Below are 18410 nucleotides of genomic sequence, written 5' to 3'. Positions count from 1 at the left end.
AACTATAATTAGCATTCTTCTCCTATAAGTTACATTTTATTAATTTGTGTGTGTGTGTGTGTGTGTGTGTGTGTGTGTAAATATGTTGTTGTGTGTGTGTGTGTGTAAATATGTTGTGGTGTGTGTGTGTGCGTGCAAATATGTTGTTGTGCGTGTGTGTAAATATGTTGTGGTGTCTGTGTGCGTATAAATATGTTGTTGTGTGTGTGCGTATAATATTGTTGTGTGTGTGCGTGTAAATATGTTGTGTGTGTGTGTGTAAATATGTTGTGGTGTGTGTGTGTGTGTGTGTGTGTGTGTGTAAATATGTTGTGGTGTGTGTGTGTGTAAATATGTTGTGTGTGTGTGTTTGTAAATATGTTGTTGTGTGTGTGTGTGTGTAAATATGTTGTGGTGTGTGTAAATATGTTGTGGTGTGTGTGTGTGTGTGTGTGTGTGTGTAAATATGTTGTTGTGTGTGTGTGTGTGTAAATATGTTGTGGTGTGTGTGTGCGTGTAAATATGTTGTTGTGTGTGTGCGTGTAATATTGTTGTGTGTGTGCGTGTAATATTGTTGTGTGTGTGCATGTAAATATGTTGTGTGTGTGTGTAAATATGTTGTGGTGTGTGTGTGTGTAAATATGTTGTGGTGTGTGTGTGTGTGTGTGTGTGTGTGTGTGTAAATATGTTGTGTGTGTGTGTAAATATGTTGTGGTGTGTGTGTAAATATGTTGTGGTGTGTGTGTAAATATGTTGTGGTGTGTGTGTGTGTAAATATGTTGTGGTGTGTGTGTGTGTGTGTGTGTGTCTGTGTGTAAATATGTTGTGGTGTGTGTGTAAATATGTTGTGTGTGTGTGTAAATATGTTCGTGTGTGTGTATGTGTGTAAATATGTTCGTGTGTGTGTGTAAATATGTCCTTGTGTGTGTGTAAATATGTTCTTGTGTGTGTGAGACGGCATGTATGAGTGAGATGGCGTGTGTGTGTATGTGAGAGGTGTGTGTGAGACGGCATTGTGTGTGTGAAATGGTGTTGTGTATGTGTGAGAGGCGTGTGCGTGTGTGTGTGAGAGGCGTGTGCGTGTGTGTGAGAGGCGGCGCGTGTGTGTGAGACGGCGCGTGTGTGTGTGAGACGGCGCGTGTGTGTGTGAGACGGCGCGTGTGTGTGTGAGACGGCGCGTGTGTGTGTGTGAGACGGCGCGTGTGTGTGTGAGACGGCGCGTGTGTGTGTGAGACGGCGCGTGTGTGTGAGACGGCGCCTGTGTGTGTGAGACGGCGCCTGTGTGTGTGAGACGGCGCCTGTGTGTGTGAGACGGCGCCTGTGTGTGTGAGACGGCGCCTGTGTGTGTGAGACGGCGCCTGTGTGTGTGAGACGGCGCCTGTGTGTGTGAGACGGCGCCTGTGTGTGTGAGACGGCGCCTGTGTGTGTGAGACGGCGCCTGTGTGTGAGACGGCGCCTGTGTGTGAGACGGCGCCTGTGTATGTGAGACGGCGTGTGTGTGTGTATATGTGAGACGGCGTGTGTGTGTGTATATGTGAGACGGCGTGTGTGTGTGTATATGTGAGACGGCGTGTGTGTGTGTATATGTGAGACGGCGTGTGTGTGTGTATATGTGAGACGGCGTGTGTGTGTGTATATGTGAGACGGCGTGTGTGTATGCGTGTGAGACGGCATGTGAGACGGCGTGTGTGTATTCGTGTGTGAATGCGTGTGAGATGGCGTGTGTGTATGCGTGTGTGTGTGTGTGAGACGGCGTGTGTGTATGTGTGAGACGGCGTGTGTGTATGTGTGAGACGGCGTGTGTGTATGTGAGACGGCGTGTGTGTGTGTATATGTGAGACGGCGTGTGTGTGTGTATATGTGAGACGGCGTGTGTGTATGCGTGTGAGACGGCGTGTGTGTATTCGTGTGTGTATGCGTGTGAGACGGCGTGTGTGTATGCGTGTGTGTGTGTGTGAGACGGCGTGTGTGTATGTGTGAGACGGCGTGTGTGTGTGTATATGTGAGACGGCGTGTGTGTATATGTGAGACGGCGTGTGTGTGTATGTGAGACAGCGTGTGTGTATGTGTATATGTGAGACGGCGTGTGCGTGCGTGTGAGACGGCGTGTGCGTGCGTGTGAGACGGCGTGTGCGTGCGTGTGAGACGGCGTGTGCGTGCGTGTGAGACGGCGTGTGTGTGTGCGTGTGAGACGCACACACACACGCAGACGCACACACACACAATAATCGATGATTAGTCGATTAATCGTTCTAATAATCGTTAGATTAGTCGATTATCAAAATAATCGACTAATCTAACGATTATTAGAACGATTAATCGACTAATCATCGATTATTGTCAATGTCATTGACGACTAATCAGTAAGTTTTGAACGATTATTCAGCTTTTTCAATTAGTTAAATCTTCAATTAGTTTCAATCTTTTAATTAAAAAAAAAATATTTTTACACAAATGAATCGGCTGCATTACAGACAAAAAAAAAAAAAATATATATATATATATGTATGTTTGAATGTAAACATCTCTTGGCAGCAGTATTAAGAGCTTCATTTGTAAAACAAGTGTTCAGTTTAATGAAAAGCAGTATGTAACAGTGTCCTTTCTGCACTGGCCTTTTTTGGATTTTCAAATAAGTGCTGAATTAAAATGAAGAAAGGTCAACATATCAACATGTTCACGTGACAAGCTTGCTCTTTTTTGTGAGCAAATGTTTCCTGCAGCAGAGTTCACAACGCAAGTTCTGCCTTGCATGTATTGCACACAACTGCATTTTTGGTTGGAAGTTTTGTAAAACTTTCCCACACCTTGCTGGTTCGCATTCGCTTGCACTCCGTCATAATTTGCGCTTCTTTTAAAAGTTCTCTTCTACCGCATTTGTTAGGGCTGCATTACACTCTAGCGCTACAGCGCCGTAGCGGTCAAATCGCGATACTGCAGGCCCTTACATTAGGACACGTGAGAACAAACGACTACTCGACAACAAAGATATTTGTCGACAATTTTTTATTGTCGACGTTGTCGACAATGTCGACTAATCGTTTCAGCCCTAGTGTATATGTGAGACGGCGTGTGTGTGTGTATATGTGAGACGGCGTGTGTGTGTGTATATGTGAGACGGCGTGTGTGTGTGTATATGTGAGACGGCGTGTGTGTGTGTATATGTGAGACGGTGTGTGTATGTGAGACGGCGTGTGTGTGTGTATATGTGAGACGGCGTGTGTGTGTGTGTATGTGAGACGGCGTGTGTGTGTGTATATGTGAGACGGCGTGTGTGTGTGTATATGTGAGACGGCGTGTGTGTATGCGTGTGAGACGGCGTGTGAGACGGCGTGTGTGTATTCGTGTGTGTATGCGTGTGAGACGGCGTGTGTGTATGCGTGTGTGTGTGTGTGAGACGGCGCGTGTGTATGTGTGAGACGGCGTGTGTGTATGTGAGACGGCGTGTGTGTGTGTATATGTGAGACGGCGTGTGTGTATATGTGAGACGGCGTGTGTGTATGTGTATATGTGAGACGGCGTGTGTGTATGTGTACATGTGAGACGGCGTGTGTGTGTGTATATGTGAGACGGCGTGTGTGTATGCGTGTGTGTGTGTGTGAGACGGCGCGTGTGTATGTGTGAGACGGCGTGTGTGTATGTGAGACGGCGTGTGTGTGTGTATATGTGAGACGGCGTGTGTGTATATGTGAGACGGCGTGTGTGTATGTGTATATGTGAGACGGCGTGTGTGTATGTGTATATGTGAGACGCCGTGTGTGTGTGTATATGTGAGACGGCGTGTGTGTGTATATGTGAGACGGCGTGTGTGTGTGTGTATGTGAGACGGTGTGTGTGTATGTGTATATGTGAGACGGCGTGTGTGTGTGTATATGTGAGACGGCGTGTGTGTGTGTATATGTGAGACGGCGTGTGTGTGTGTATATGTGAGACGGCGTGTGTGTATGCGTGTGAGACGGCGTGTGTGTATGCGTGTGAGACGGCGTGTGTGTATTCGTGTGTGTATGCGTGTGAGACGGCGTGTGTGTATGCGTGTGTGTGTGAGACGGCGTGTGTGTATGTGAGACGGCGTGTGTGTGTGTATATGTGAGACGGCGTGTGTGTATATGTGAGACGGCGTGTGTGTGTGTATATGTGAGACGGCGTGTGTGTGTGTATATGTGAGACGGCGTGTGTGTGTATATGTGAGACGGTGTGTGTGTGTATATGTGAGACGGCGTGTGTGTGTGTGTATATGTGAGACGGCGTGTGTGTGTGTGTATGTGAGACGGCGTGTGTGTGTGTATATGTGAGACGGCGTGTGTGTGTATATGTGAGACGGCGTGTGTGTGTATATGTGAGACGGCGTGTGTGTGTGTATATGTGAGACGGCGTGTGTGTGTGTATATGTGAGACGGCGTGTGTGTGTGTATATGTGAGACGGCGTGTGTGTATATGTGAGACGGCGTGTGTGTGTGTGTATATGTGAGACGGCGTGTGTGTGTATATGTGAGACGGCGTGTGTGTGTATGTGAGACGGCGTGTGTTATTGAGATGGCCTGTGTGTGTGAGTGAGAAGGCGTGTGTGTGTATATGTGAGACGGCGTGTGTTTGTGTGTATATGTGAGACGGCGTGTGTGTGTGTATATGTGAGACGGCGTGTGTGTGTGTATATGTGAGACGGCGTGTGTGTGTGTATATGTGAGACGGCGTGTGTGTGTATATGTGAGACGGCGTGTGTGTGTATATGTGAGACGGCGTGTGTGTATGCGTGTGAGACGGCGTGTGTGTATGCGTGTGAGACGGCGTGTGTGTATTCGTGTGTGTATGCGTGTGAGACGGCGTGTGTGTGTGTGTGTGAGACGGCGTGTGTGTATGTGAGACGGCGTGTGTGTGTGTATATGTGAGACGGCGTGTGTGTATATGTGAGACGGCGTGTGTGTGTGTATATGTGAGACGGCGTGTGTGTGTGTATATGTGAGACGGCGTGTGTGTGTATATGTGAGACGGTGTGTGTGTGTATATGTGAGACGGCGTGTGTTTGTGTGTATATGTGAGACGGCGTGTGTTTGTGTGTATGTGAGACGGCGTGTGTGTGTGTACATGTTAGACGGCGTGTGTGTGTATATGTGAGACGGCGTGTGTGTGTATATGTGAGACGGCGTGTGTGTGTATATATGTGAGACGGCGTGTGTGTGTGTATATGTGAGACGGCGTGTGTGTGTGTATATGTGAGACGGCGTGTGTGTATATGTGAGACGGCGTGTGTGTGTGTATATGTGAGATGGCGTGTGTGTGTATATGTGAGACGGCGTGTGTGTGTATGTGAGACGGCGTGTGTTATTGAGATGGCCTGTGTGTGTGAGTGAGAAGGCGTGTGTGTGTATATGTGAGACGCACGGTGTGCGTCATATATTATATAATTTGAAAAATGCTAGTCATGTATGAGATTCTATACAATACTAATCCTTTTTCTAAATATATAGTGAAATACCAAAAGTGTTTGTCTAAATTAATTAATGTATTTCTGCTGTACAGGTATGGGTCGTGAGGTAGAACATCTTATCCAGGAAAACGCCCAACTCCTAGAGACTAAGTAAGATCCTGTCACTTCCATTAGAGCTGATTTTCTGCATGTGGATCTTCACACACTGGTGTTTTTGGTGTTGCAGCAGAAGTCTGATGTTTCTGCCGTTGTGTGCTGCCATCTACTGTGTATTCATGGCGTAACAGCTCAAAACAAACAGATGAAGAACTGATCTAAAGCTTTGAGTTTCTCTCTACTGTATCGTGTGTGTGTGTGTGTGTGTGTGTGTGTGTGTGTGTGTGTGTGTGTGTGTGTGTGTGTGTGTGTGTGTGTGTGTGTGTGTGTGTGTGTGTGTGTGTGTGTGTGTGTGTGTGTGTGTGCGTGCGTGTGTGTGTGTGTGTGTGTGTACACCCACAGAAATGCTCTTACCATGGCGAAAAATGACCTGATCGGTCGTGTCGATCAGCTGACCTGCGACAACGAGGTTCTGCAGGGTGAGATGGGAGTCCTTAGGAAGGCCAAAGACAAACTGGAGGAGAAGAACAAAGAGCTGGAGGAGGAGATTAAAAAGTGAGAGTGGTGAAAGTACAGAGGAAATAAAGCATTTTCATACACAGCACTGGAATTTGTTTTTTACTTTGTGCGCATTAGCACTAGCCACGTGATCATCTCCTCACCTGTGTATCAGCTAGGATAACGTTTCTATAAAGCTGTACAGGATGTTAAGGCTGTTCATTTTATCAGGGTTCGGGCAGAGTTAGAGGCGACCAAACAGAAGACTAAAGAGGAAGATGAGGTGAGTGTTACATTATTCTTGACTAAATATCTACACAGGGGATTAGTAGATAATATTAGAAGGTATGCTGACGATGAGCTGTTGGTAATGTAACTGTCAGAGTCGTTGTGCTTTCTGGCTGTAGAGTGACGTTCCCACAGCCCAGCGCAAGCGTTTCACAAGGGTGGAGATGGCCCGAGTCCTGATGGAGAGGAACCAGTACAAGGAGAGACTGATGGAGCTGCAAGAGGCTGTTAGGTGGACAGAGATGATCCGGTGAGCAATGAGTTTGTACCGACACAGAGCTCTTTCTTTGTTTTTTTTTTAATAGAGCTACGGGATTAGTCATCCAATGCAGATGCACTGATTACTGGCTGTATTTTTTTTAAACATCATTCTTTTTTGGGGTTTGGGGTGTAGAAAGCTAACTGCTACAGTTCCTGGAGGGCTTTCCATGAGGTTTTTGAACATGGCTGTGGGGATTTGTGTTCGTTCAGACCAGAGCTGAAAGGATTCATTAAGTAACTCGAGTAATTCCAATACAAATTATCATCAAGGCAAATTATTTGTTTAGTCCATTTACTGTAACTACACACGGAGCACCCTGCGTACCGCTATTACTGACACACAACCCGCTGGACATGTGATGTAAACACAGATGCCGCAAAAATGAAAAACGGAGGAACAGGGAGAAAGTGGCAAGGGCCGAGGAGAAGATTCGGGCAAAAGAAAACAGCAGAAAGTTTCCAAAGTTTGTGATCATTTTAAACTAAAACTTCATACAGTGTTTCCTGTAAGGTTTAACTGGTGCACCACAACAGTACAAGTTGATGCTTCAACATCTCATCCAAAAACACTCAGTCCTCGCATCCACTAAGTACACTGTGCGTAGGCGACGCATGTTAATGTTCGCGTTTAGAATAAATCATTATGATAACTAGTTGAAATCAAGTCCCATAAAAATGTCTGATTGATTGTGGCTATATGTAGTGACTATTTAAGACTGTCAATCAATATGGTGGCTAGTTATGATGTCCCCAAATTAGCTAAGTTTTGTGAAGGCCTAAGCATCATACATGATCTTAGTCTCACTCTCTCTGTCTTTCTCTCTCTCTCTCTCTCTCTCACACACACACACACACACGCACACACACACTGTCCCACAACCTGACCATGATGCCCCTTGAAGACAGACACACAGAGTGGCTTGAAGAACTTAAGTGCTGGAACTTGAAACAAATTAATTGTTCATTTTAAGAGACCCGTCTTATTTTCTCTTGCTTATTCAGTACTCCTCTTTAATAAAAAGTACTTCTTATCCGAGTACTCGATTAATCGATGGAATAAATCACTAAAATAATCGATAGCTCCAGCCCTAATTCAGAGACAAGTGCATGAGTGAGATCAGACACTGATGTTAAGAGAGAAGGTCTGGGGTTGAGGTCAGGGCTCTGTGCAGGACATTTAAGTTCCAGTGAAGGAAAAGCTCAAAAGCTAGAGCATGCGGACATCCGATTCAGATTGTGCTTTACACGTAGAACACACATGGACGCGATGGTCTAGTGTCACATGGACGCCGTACACGAGGATGTAGTAGCTCAGTGGATAAGGTGTTGGGTTACTGAATCCTAGGTCCACCAAGCTGCCACTCCTGGGCCCCTGAGCATGGCCCTTAACCCTCAATTGCTCAGCTGTATAAATGAGATAAATGTAAGTCGCTCTGGATATAAGGGCGTCTGCCAAATGTCGTAAATGCATATATAAATACTTATAAAATAAGTTTTCAGTTAAAATATGGACTCCCTGTTGTTATTATCAGGGTTTTTCATCCCAATCCTACATAATTTTTTAAGATTGCTACACTCAACTTTTTTAGCACTAGTACAGCCTTACAAACGTACAAAGCCGATCCTGTACAGTATCAGTGTGTTTATTTAAGCATTTAAACCCTGAGCCGGATGTGTTTCTGTAGATTTTAAAACACTACCTTTAGAAGATCATGGAATATATATATATATTTTTTTTACATTTGATCTTGTTTCCACCTTCCACAGGGCCTCAAGAGAGAACCCAGCTCTGAACGAGAAGAAAAAATCCAGTATCTGGCAATTGTAAGCTTTCCCAGTGGATTGAACGTTCTTGTTGCCCTGTGTGTTTTGGCCCTCGTTTCATTATCTCCCCCCTCTCCTTTTCATGTCTTTTATTGTATTTTCTTTCTTTATCCAGGATGTAGGTAACTTTTTTTTCCCCTTTCTTTTAATAAGAAATGCTAATAAATCCACTCTTGCAGTTGTTCTGGCTTTATAAACCAAAACATGCTCTTGGATTTGGGAATGGGTTTCCATTTTTAATTATAATTTATTATTATTATTATAAAAATTTTTTTTACATCCAAGCTAACGCTTTAAATAAAAGTTAATTAGAACAAAATTTAAAGTCCACTGCAGTGTAATGCCCACACTTTCATTGCACGAGAAAGTGTTTACTTCACCACCCTGTGTAGACTTTGGCCATTCCCAGGTCTTGGTCTTGGATTTTATGTGATTTTTCTGGCTGTGGTGTGATTTTTGTATTGGGATAAATATTTGGGTTTTGCATACTCAAAAAATTCCTTTATTCTCCTGTGTGTCTACTTTTTATGTACCCTTCATCCTCCCTCCCGTTGTCCTGTGTGTTTGTAGAAGGTGTGTGGGTGGGTCGGGTGAGAGCTTGTGTAGTCTGCTGGCTTGAGTGGATGTGGATATATTTTGTAGATCATAACATGGTGTGCATTTGTGATTCCTTAATGCACTTATATAAATAAATATATACATATATTGTACATAACAGCTCACCAGTGCAAGAAATATTTCACAATTATTCTGATATTTAAATGTAATCAGCAGCTAATATTTAACTAGATAAACAAGTGGAAATCAGTTTATCCATACAAAGTGTATGTATGAGTGTCCAGCTTATTTTTTTTTTTTTTTTTAACGTTCAGGTTAATTGCGCATGAGCAGCATTTGCAATGGTTTGACATCTCAATCTTAGGCTGATCGCGAGTTGTTGCTAAGCAGGGTGGGGGCATGAACCGTGTTTGGGAAGTGACCCACTGACCCCCTAACTGTTCACCTGTGAGATCTAACACTGCTGCAGCTACTGCTTGTGTCTGCATATCAGTCCTTGTGTGTTGTCTCTCTCTCTATCCTCCCCCCGTTTCTCCTCTTCTCTTTCTTCTCCTCTCATCCCCAGTTTCAGCAGGCTCTTCAGCTCATCCTCCAGCGGCGCAGCTAAAAAGCCTGAGGCTCCTGTTAATGTTAAGTACAACGCTCCCACCTCACATATTGTGCCCTCCGTTAAGAAGAGGAGCAGCATGCTCGCTCAGCTGCCCAGCGACAAATCAAAGGCTTTCGACTTCCTCAATGACGAGTGAGCGATCTCTCTTTGAATCTTCTTAATAACACGCCTTCTGCAATTAGATTTAAGACTCGCGTGTGCGCTTGTGTTTGTAGTCCGGAGGTGGAAAACATCATGTCACGTAGAGAACAGAAGAGAGCTCAGTACCAGCAGGTGAAGGCTCACGTCCAGAAAGAAGACGGTAGGATACAAGCCTATGGCTGGAGTTTGCCTCAGAAATATAAGGTATGTTCCTCAAGTGTCCTGAAATAAACCTGTAAATGTTTGCCATGTTTATGATACGCAAAAATGACACAACCCTATTACATTGGATGGAAAGTAAAAAAATCCCCCCTTAACAACCTGATACTTATTCATATATCAATACTGGACAATCACTGCAGAGTAAGTTTCCGAAGCTTGTTGATGATTTGCTCAGTTGTGTTTTTACTTCTTTCACAAAAGGTCTCAAATGGTGCACAAGGTGACGGTAAGCTAAAGAATTTACCAGTGCCTGTTTACCTCAGACCTTTGGATGAGAAAGATGCTTCCATGAAGGTAAGAAGAAAATGTATTTGAGAAATCAACTCAGAAACCCTACCTTAGATGATTGATTGACTTTAGATAACTGTGTGTGTGTATAGCTGTGGTGTGCTGCTGGAGTGAATCTGTCAGGAGGAAAGACACGTGATGGAGGCTCTATTGTGGGAGCGAGCGTGTTTTATAGAGATGTCTCAGAAACGGAGAGCAGCAGCCTGAGCCCCCGAAAGGCAAGAGGCTCCCAGAGCAGTTTAGACAAACTGGAGCAGGAACTGAAGGTACACAGGCAAAACAGTTTTAGTAGAAATAGTTATACAGATGTGCTGCAGACGTTCCAGCCTGACTTGGGTGTGGTGTTCTGGTGTGTTTAACAGGAGCAAGAGAAAGAGCTGAGGCAGCAGGATGAGCTCTCCAGTCTGGTGTGGATCTGCACCAGCACTCACACCACCTCCAAGGTCCTAGTGGTCGATGCAAATCAGCCTGGAACAATCCTGGAGAACTTCTTCGTCTGTAACTCTCACTTGCTCTGCATCACCAGTGTGCCAGGTGGGAAGAAAAAGGCTGCTCAAAACTGTATTACACACAGAATGCTTTCAGCTGATATTTTAGTGTAATGTTGGAGGATTGTTCTGCAGGTGCTCGGGAGACGGATTACCCCGCTGGTGAAGAAGTGCGTGCAAACAGCAATACAGGTGGATCTGAGGGGGCTTCACAGACAGGCACTGCAGCTACCAGCAGCTCTGCTGGCTCTGACCGTGGTCTGGATGGCATCACTGTGGTTGGCTGCTCTGTCGAGGGAGCTGTCGCTGTTCCCCAAACCGTAGACCGAACAGACTCCTTCGACGGTACGGGATCACACTTGGATTTCATAGTAAATTAATCATGTTATTTTGGGCTAATTACAGTTAATCATGTTTGGTGTTTTTTGCATGGACACCGTCAAAAGGCAGCTGTCTTGGAGCCGCAAACACTCCTAGCTACTTCTGTGCTACTTGCGCTAACTTTCTTTGCGGAACGAAACCATATACTTTGTTTGTTTTTGCTTTTTTTCATTCATCAATTACTCATAGCAAATTGTATCAAACGGACAGCAAGCTTGGAAAGGCTTGTTTTACATTAACAACTCGACGTAATGTAAAGCCAGTAGAATCATACCAGCCTTTGTATTAAATTTTCCTGATGTTGAACACTTCCTCTTCTCCTCTGTCCCCTGCTTTTCAGGTGACGTATTAGAGCGGCGCACGCAGGTTGGAGTGGCTGCAGCTGAAGAGGCCTTGGAGGCCACAGAGAGCAGCAACAGCACGCCTGCAGAGGAAGACCAGCCTGGGATCTACACAGAACATGTGTTTACTGATCCACTGGGAGTCCAAAACCCTGGAGACACTGTTTCTTCGTACACGCAGAGGTGCTAACACAGTGTCCGAACACCTTGCGTTATCCGTACAGTGTGTTCTGGAAATAAAAAGCTGTCCTAACGCTTAGCTATAAAGATTTCACAGACACCATGTTCAATTTGGGGCTTGTGTTTTCCTGCTGAATAACACTTTAGGGAATGTGATCTTGTAAAGGACGGGGTGAGTTTAATACCTGACGAGCAAGACCTGATGAGGGAGGAGGCTAACAAAATGAGTAGTGTCCTGCCCACGATGTGGCTCGGGGCACAGAACGGATGGTAAGTCGCACCTGCATCTGTCAGTCTTTATCTCAACACGTCGTGACCTGTGCTCAATGTCTTGCACCTGTCTGTTGCAGTATCTATGTCCACTCTTCTGTTGCACAGTGGAAAAAATGTCTGCACTCAATAAAGCTGAAGGATTCTGTTTTGGGGATTGTGTAAGTAGATTCAAATATATCATGGATGTATTTAGTTACGATACAGAAATAAATTCATGTTATCATCTCTCTCTGTGTGTGTCTGTGTCTGTGTCTGTGTGTCTGTGTCTGTGTCTGTGTGTGTGTCTGTGTGTGTGTCTGTGTGTGTGTGTGTGTGTGTCTTTGTGTGTGTCTGTCTGTGTGTGTGTGTGTGTGTGTGTGTGTGTCTGTGTGTGTGTGTCTGTGTGTGTGTGTCTTTGTGTGTGTGTGTCTGTGTGTGTGTGTCTGTCTGTGTGTGTGTGTCTGTCTGTGTGTGTGTGTCTGTCTGTGTGTGTGTGTAGACATGTGAAAGGAAGAGTTTTAGTGGCCTTAGCTGATGGCACTCTGGCTATATTCCACAGAGGAGTAGGTAAGAACAGCAGAGTAATTTCTCAATCAGAAAGATCTCAACCTTAATTCCTCTCTGACATGATCATATCGTGTTGTGATCTTTCCCTGTGTAGACGGTCAGTGGGATCTAACCAACTACCACCTGTTGGACCTGGGCCGTCCGCATCACTCCATCCGGTGCATGACTGTGGTGCACGATAAAGTGTGGTGTGGGTACAGGAACAAGATCTATGTCATCCAGCCCAAAGCTATGAATATAGAGGCAAGAAAAACTCTGCTTTATATAGGAGATGTGGTATCTTGTGGTTAAGGGTTCGGACCAGCAATCAGAAGGTCATGAGGTTAAATCCCAGGTCCACCAAGCGTCCAACACTTGTCCCTTGAGCAAGACGCTTAAACCTTAATTGCTCAGTTGTATAAAAAATTAGATCAAATGCAAATGCTTATTCATTACGGTGTGAGCAACTAGATTTTTTGTTTTCTCTGCCTGAATAGATTCTGTGGACTTTTTTCATATCTTGTTCTGTTCAGATTATTCATATTCATCTAAAAATAAGGTCCTTATTAGGCTCAGGTTATTAGTGCCCATGTAAACACACACTTTGTTGGCTGTAAGATGTTTGCAGGTTTCTTATATTCAGGATGCTCTGCCCCATGTTTAGAAGTCCTTTGATGCACACCCACGCAAGGAGAGCCAAGTGCGGCAGCTAGCCTGGGACGGAGACGGCATCTGGGTGTCCATTCGTTTGGATTCCACACTTCGATTGTTCCATGCACACACTTACCAACATCTGCAGGACGTCGACATAGAGCCATATGTCAGCAAGATGCTGGGTGTGCACACGAACTCACGCATGACATACCTGTCATAGCTGTTCCATCGACAGCTGCTCTCTTTGCTAACGTTAATAAGTTTAATTTGCTTTAAAATTTTGCTTTGCGTCCTGTCGTCTGACTAATATCAAACTACCTCTTTGTTTCTGACACATCAGATCAGTTTTTTTTTGTTATTTTTTTTTCTCAGGCACTGGGAAACTGGGCTTTTCTTTTGTGAGGATCACAGCATTGATGGTCTCGTGCAACCGCCTTTGGATCGGAACGGGGAACGGCGTCATCATCTCTATTCCTCTCACAGATAGTATGTGGTTTAATGTCATTTACACACACGGACTGTTGAGAGCTCATTAGCTGTAGTTGTGACTAACATTATGTTTATCAATTGATTTTTTTTTTCCAACAAAGCGAAGACAGTCACCCAGGGAACGTCTAATCGGCCGAGCAGCACGATCCGTGTCTATGGTGATGAAAACAGTGATAAAGTGACAGCGGGAACGTTTGTCCCTTTCTGCTCCATGGCCCATGCACAGCTCTGTTTCCATGGTCACCGAGATGCAGTCAAGTTCTTCACTGCTGTTCCGGGTATGATCCATGAGTCTACAGTCATGTTCTTTATCGTTTCATCCCACAGACTTCGCTTCTTTTTTATACTAGAATTATCTGATTCTTGTGCTGATCAGTGTATTTGGAACAAGACAACCTTGAACTGTCCAGCTGATCTACATGGATTTGCTTCTGTTGTTTGTTCAGATATTGACGTATTTTTCCTTCTGTTTGCCATTTTTGATGCCCCTGTCATAGGCCAGGTTGTCCCGTCGGCTGGAGCAGGAGGCGAGGCAGGCGCTGACAAGTCAGCAGCAGACTCGCCCACACCGGAGTTATCTAAATCAGTCCTAGTGATGAGCGGTGGAGAAGGTTACATTGACTTCAGAATGGGTTCGTGTCCAACACTCAGACATTATACATCGTGTGTCTGACGTAACCTCAGACACAATTTTTCCTATTGTGTCTTTCCTCATTTCAGGTGACGAAGGAGGTGAAGGTGAGGACCTTCACGAACCCACTCTGAAGCTGCAGCCTTTCCTGGCAAAAGCCGAGCGCAGTCACCTTATAGTGTGGCAGGTCATGGTCACTGAAGGCTGAGCTCCGACGCTTTTACACTCCGGCAGCCATCGACCAGCCAAGAGTGAACAGTTCGCCCTTCTGTTTCTGCTATTATTTCTCATTTCTTACGTCTGCAGTCGAAGGGACACTGTTATTGCGTCCAGCAATTAGGAAGTCGCATTCAAGGCTTGGCACATTCACTTTTGTGGCAATACGAGTCTTCATCCTACACGCACTTAAACAGATGGATCCATACATCCATCCATCTCTCCGTAAAACACATCTGAAGCTGATGTGATCGGTCCGGACAATTCAGTGGGCGAGTTTTTGTGTTTTAAATGTTTTTTTTCCAGCCAGTTTCTTTTCTTTTCTGTTTCATGTTTTTTTTCTTCAAGCCTTGTCTGTCACAGTTCAAGATCAAGATATCCATCAACGTGGTGCACAAGTAGACAATAGTTAATTGAAATACTGTGTTCTGTGTAAACAGCTGTTGTAAGTAGCTGCAGGGTGAAATGTTTGCACAGCCAAAAGTCCCTTCTTGAGAAATAGCTTCTCCTAGGCTAAGTCAAGGCTTGCAAAAAAGCTTGCATGCCCTAGTGCCTGCTCTTGTCTTTTAGGTTGCTGTGCTGTGTTCTAAACTACGCCACCATTTTCTTAGATGATTTCGGCAGGCACAAAAACAAAGCAGCATTTTCATCTGATGTTCTTTGCTGCTCTGTGATTACACAAAGGTTTGATGAACGGCAGAATATCTATTTATATATTCATGTTAACTTACCAAAGGAATCCTGAGAATTTGTAGTCATTTTGTACGATTGTGGAGGATCAGATCATTACCTTCTGATGATAGGAACAGATTTAACTCATTACATCAGCCATAGTTCAGAGGAAACCTGTTATGCAATATTGATAGGATCGTGACCTGGTCATAGGCACAGTGGAGATTTGTATTTTCACTGCTTAGTTTCCTCAATAGAGCTCTCTCTCTCTCTCTCTCTCTCTCTCTCTCGTGTAGATTCGGAGACTAAATACCTATTTTTATTAAACTTTTGTACCTTTTTGTCTTTTAGACTCGAACCACAGGCCTCTGTATTGTGGTAAGAGTTGGCTAACATAATGCTGCTGTTATGCTAGTGTTCGGGCGCACTGGAGGGGCTTCGTCTACAATCCTTCCTCTTCCCCACGAGAGGAGAAACGGCTTTAGTCATCTCAGTATTTATTTCTATAAAGAGCCTTTGCAGATAAGAATGTAACTTTGTATATTGAATATAAATATATCTATATAAAATATAAATATGTACATGAAACCTAGACGGTGTGGATTTGTTGTTTAGACAGATTAAAATTAGCACTAACCGTTTTTTTGATATGCAGAGGATGTCGAACGATTAACCTTAGAAATGTACCAGTACTGAGCTATGCACTAATTTATAAAGACCAGTGTGTGAGTATGTGCTTGTTGGTTGTTTTGAGTGTGTTTGCTGGGTATGTAGACTTGTGTGTATGTTGAACTGTATTCCTTCAGGCTACTTTTCCCCCAGATCAGTGCGTGTAACGATGGGAGTGGCAGCACGTGTCCCACCCAGAGCCCACTGCTGTGAAAGCTCCCGTCCCTCAGACATCTACAGTGCCGTATTTCCTTCAACGCATCTTAGCCTTACGTTTTTTTAACATCTATTAAACTGACATTTTGGGGAACTGTGTGTACTTGGCTGTTTTTGATTCAAAACGTCGTTCTATTTCTTCTTTCTAAAACATGTATACATGTAATATAAACAACATTTTAGAGTAATGTCTTCAAAATCTTTCCTACATGGTGTCCCCTTTGTATGGAGACTTTTAGACACTGTGTTTCGCAAAGAACCAACCTCTATCATGTCCTACAGAAAACCTTCCTTCTTGCTTCTACCACAAGGGGGCAGTATTGTATTACACAGCTTTACCCTGCCTTTGAAATGACTTTCATAGGAAGACAGGACTCTGGCTCAGCAAAGGGAACATGCTGTACATTTCCTGCCCTCCTAGGGCAACGAAGCTCCGTATCAGCATTCAGCAACCAGGTGATTTTTCTGTTTTGTATAAATAGAAATGGCATTTTCCCCTTAGAGAGTATATTTTATTGACTTATGTTATCATTTTTACAGCTATCCAGAGACTACGCAAAGCATTTCTTTTCTCCACTCCAAAGAATCAGTTTTTTTGGTCACGACTGGGACTGACGTTGCAGGAAAGGAAAAATGATTTCAGGTGAAATATGAGGAGAGTTCATTAGTAAATACAAAAGCAGTAGTCAGTGCAAAACTACCCTCATCTTGCTTCATCCTCCTCCTCCTCCTCTCTCTCTGCCCCCTCACTTTCCCCTTCTCCTGAACAGACTCTGTGGTTACGTAACCCAGTCAGCTGGTGTATCCATGGAGGATTCCCAGGGCAGAAGGACAGGGTTTTTGCTGTCCTTGCACAGGCATATTCATGTAGCCTGCGGGCCTGGACACACACACCAGCAGGGGTTTAATATCTAGCAGTTAGGGAGCAGTGTGTATGTTTGGATATGTGAGAGGAAAAACTGAGTGGCACCAGCTGTTTCATCCCAGTTGCCTTATTATTGCTGTAATATCATCATCATGGTATTCATTACATTCTGTTCATTCATTTGAATTGGATGATATCTGAATGGATGCAAATGCACTAATCAGGCAGATGGAAGTAAAGGTCCTACGCAACCTCATCTTAATTAGGGTTTATCAGATCTGCAAGTCGCGCGTACAAGACTTGTCAATTATCCCTCAGTCAGAGGGTTTTCTTAATTTATCGTCGTTTATTCTCGTCTCCTGTCTGAATATATTACTGAATATATTCAGATTTTTTTTTTAGATCCTTTGGGATAAGAAATTAATCAGCTCTTTCTTCATCTGCATCTTTATCAGAGGTGATATATACATTTTTTGATCTTAGGCATGATCTATCTATCTATCTATCTATCTATCTATCTATCTATCTATCTATCTATCTATATATCTATCAGATCGTGTTCACTATTGATGGTTAGCGGTGTGTCAGCTCACTATAATAATACAGGACGCCACCTAGTCTAGTTTGAAAAATAGTACACAGTCTGAGAATAATTTGAAGGCTCTCACCCCCTCCCCAATCCCCACTCTGCCTCTTCCTCTTCTCAGACTAACAACTGGAGCGGCTGTTTAGTTCCTGTGCAGTCAGCGTGATAAATAAGAGGTGCACGTCACTCTGTCCTCTGCGCCAGCTCTGTGACATGACACGATTCACTCTGACATCTCGGCGAGGTGCATATGAGGCGCCATGATGGCCTTCATGTGACACGCCAGACCAGCTCTTTCAGTCTCTAATGAGATGTGAGCACTCTGCTGCAATGTGTGTGTCCTAAGAATACTGACGAAAAAAAAAGTGTGAAGTGCAGGATGCTAGCAGCATGTCTCGACTGAGAAAGGCAGTTTCGTTTATATTAAGCTTCTTCCTTACTGCACCAGACAGTTTTTATTCAGCTCATTCATATTTAGGGACTGCTGAAATTAGCCTGCTTCCAGCACGAGCGATATAGTGTGTCACATGGTGCAAGTAGATGACTTGTCTCTTATTAGCAGCACTGTTTTGCTGACTTTGATTGATGTGTTCCTGTGGCGCTCTCACTTTTCCGCTAATAGCACCTTATTTAATGCTTGTCATATTTATGAGATGCGTTCAAAAATAGCCTTGCTGTGTTCTGTCTCTGTGGAAGTCCTAACAGGGTGATTTTTCTTTTATTAAGCTCTTAACATACTGAAGAATTCGAAAACATTCACGATTTGTAATTGCTTCGCTAGTTGCTGATCGTTCGTTCTATTATTTAATCAGCCAAACGAGAGCTGTCGTTAATGTTCACATCAGACATCAGAATTAAGGGGAAGTTTTTGCGCAAAAAAACCCAAAAGCATCCAGTGAACATCAGTTCTGTTGGTGGAAATTTCTTCTTGATAGACAAGCTCACATTAATGTTATAGTAAGTCCCCTAAGCACTCTGTACAGCCGGGTTGAGCAGAAAACATCTCAGAATGCACAACACACTGAAACCTGAGG

General features: G+C 44.1%; 1 protein-coding gene across 4 annotated transcripts in view; it reads left to right on the top strand.

Annotated features, from left to right (window-relative positions):
* The window catches only part of spag9b (sperm associated antigen 9b), a 44944-nt gene extending 28925 nt beyond the window's left edge, over positions 1-16019 (top strand). For all 4 annotated transcript variants that reach the window (XM_060861763.1, XM_060861755.1, XM_060861772.1 and 1 more), the window contains 21 exons: positions 5497-5554; positions 5903-6055; positions 6230-6281; positions 6406-6536; positions 8315-8371; positions 9495-9671; positions 9755-9884; positions 10104-10196; positions 10283-10456; positions 10553-10724; positions 10814-11023; positions 11400-11583; positions 11728-11850; positions 11931-12011; positions 12332-12399; positions 12494-12642; positions 13043-13214; positions 13405-13518; positions 13623-13799; positions 14019-14153; positions 14242-16019. In XM_060861763.1, coding sequence (XP_060717746.1) covers positions 5497-5554; positions 5903-6055; positions 6230-6281; positions 6406-6536; positions 8315-8371; positions 9495-9671; positions 9755-9884; positions 10104-10196; positions 10283-10456; positions 10553-10724; positions 10814-11023; positions 11400-11583; positions 11728-11850; positions 11931-12011; positions 12332-12399; positions 12494-12642; positions 13043-13214; positions 13405-13518; positions 13623-13799; positions 14019-14153; positions 14242-14360 — 2729 coding nt within the window. In that variant the 3' untranslated portion in view covers positions 14361-16019. The remainder of the gene's footprint in view (positions 1-5496; positions 5555-5902; positions 6056-6229; positions 6282-6405; positions 6537-8314; positions 8372-9494; positions 9672-9754; positions 9885-10103; positions 10197-10282; positions 10457-10552; positions 10725-10813; positions 11024-11399; positions 11584-11727; positions 11851-11930; positions 12012-12331; positions 12400-12493; positions 12643-13042; positions 13215-13404; positions 13519-13622; positions 13800-14018; positions 14154-14241) is intronic.
* Positions 16020-18410: the final 2391 nt, after the last annotated feature.

Source organism: Tachysurus vachellii, chromosome 2 (assembly GCF_030014155.1).
Source record: "Tachysurus vachellii isolate PV-2020 chromosome 2, HZAU_Pvac_v1, whole genome shotgun sequence".
NCBI lineage: Eukaryota > Metazoa > Chordata > Actinopteri > Siluriformes > Bagridae > Tachysurus > Tachysurus vachellii.
This window is presented reverse-complemented; position numbering and strand designations above follow the sequence as displayed.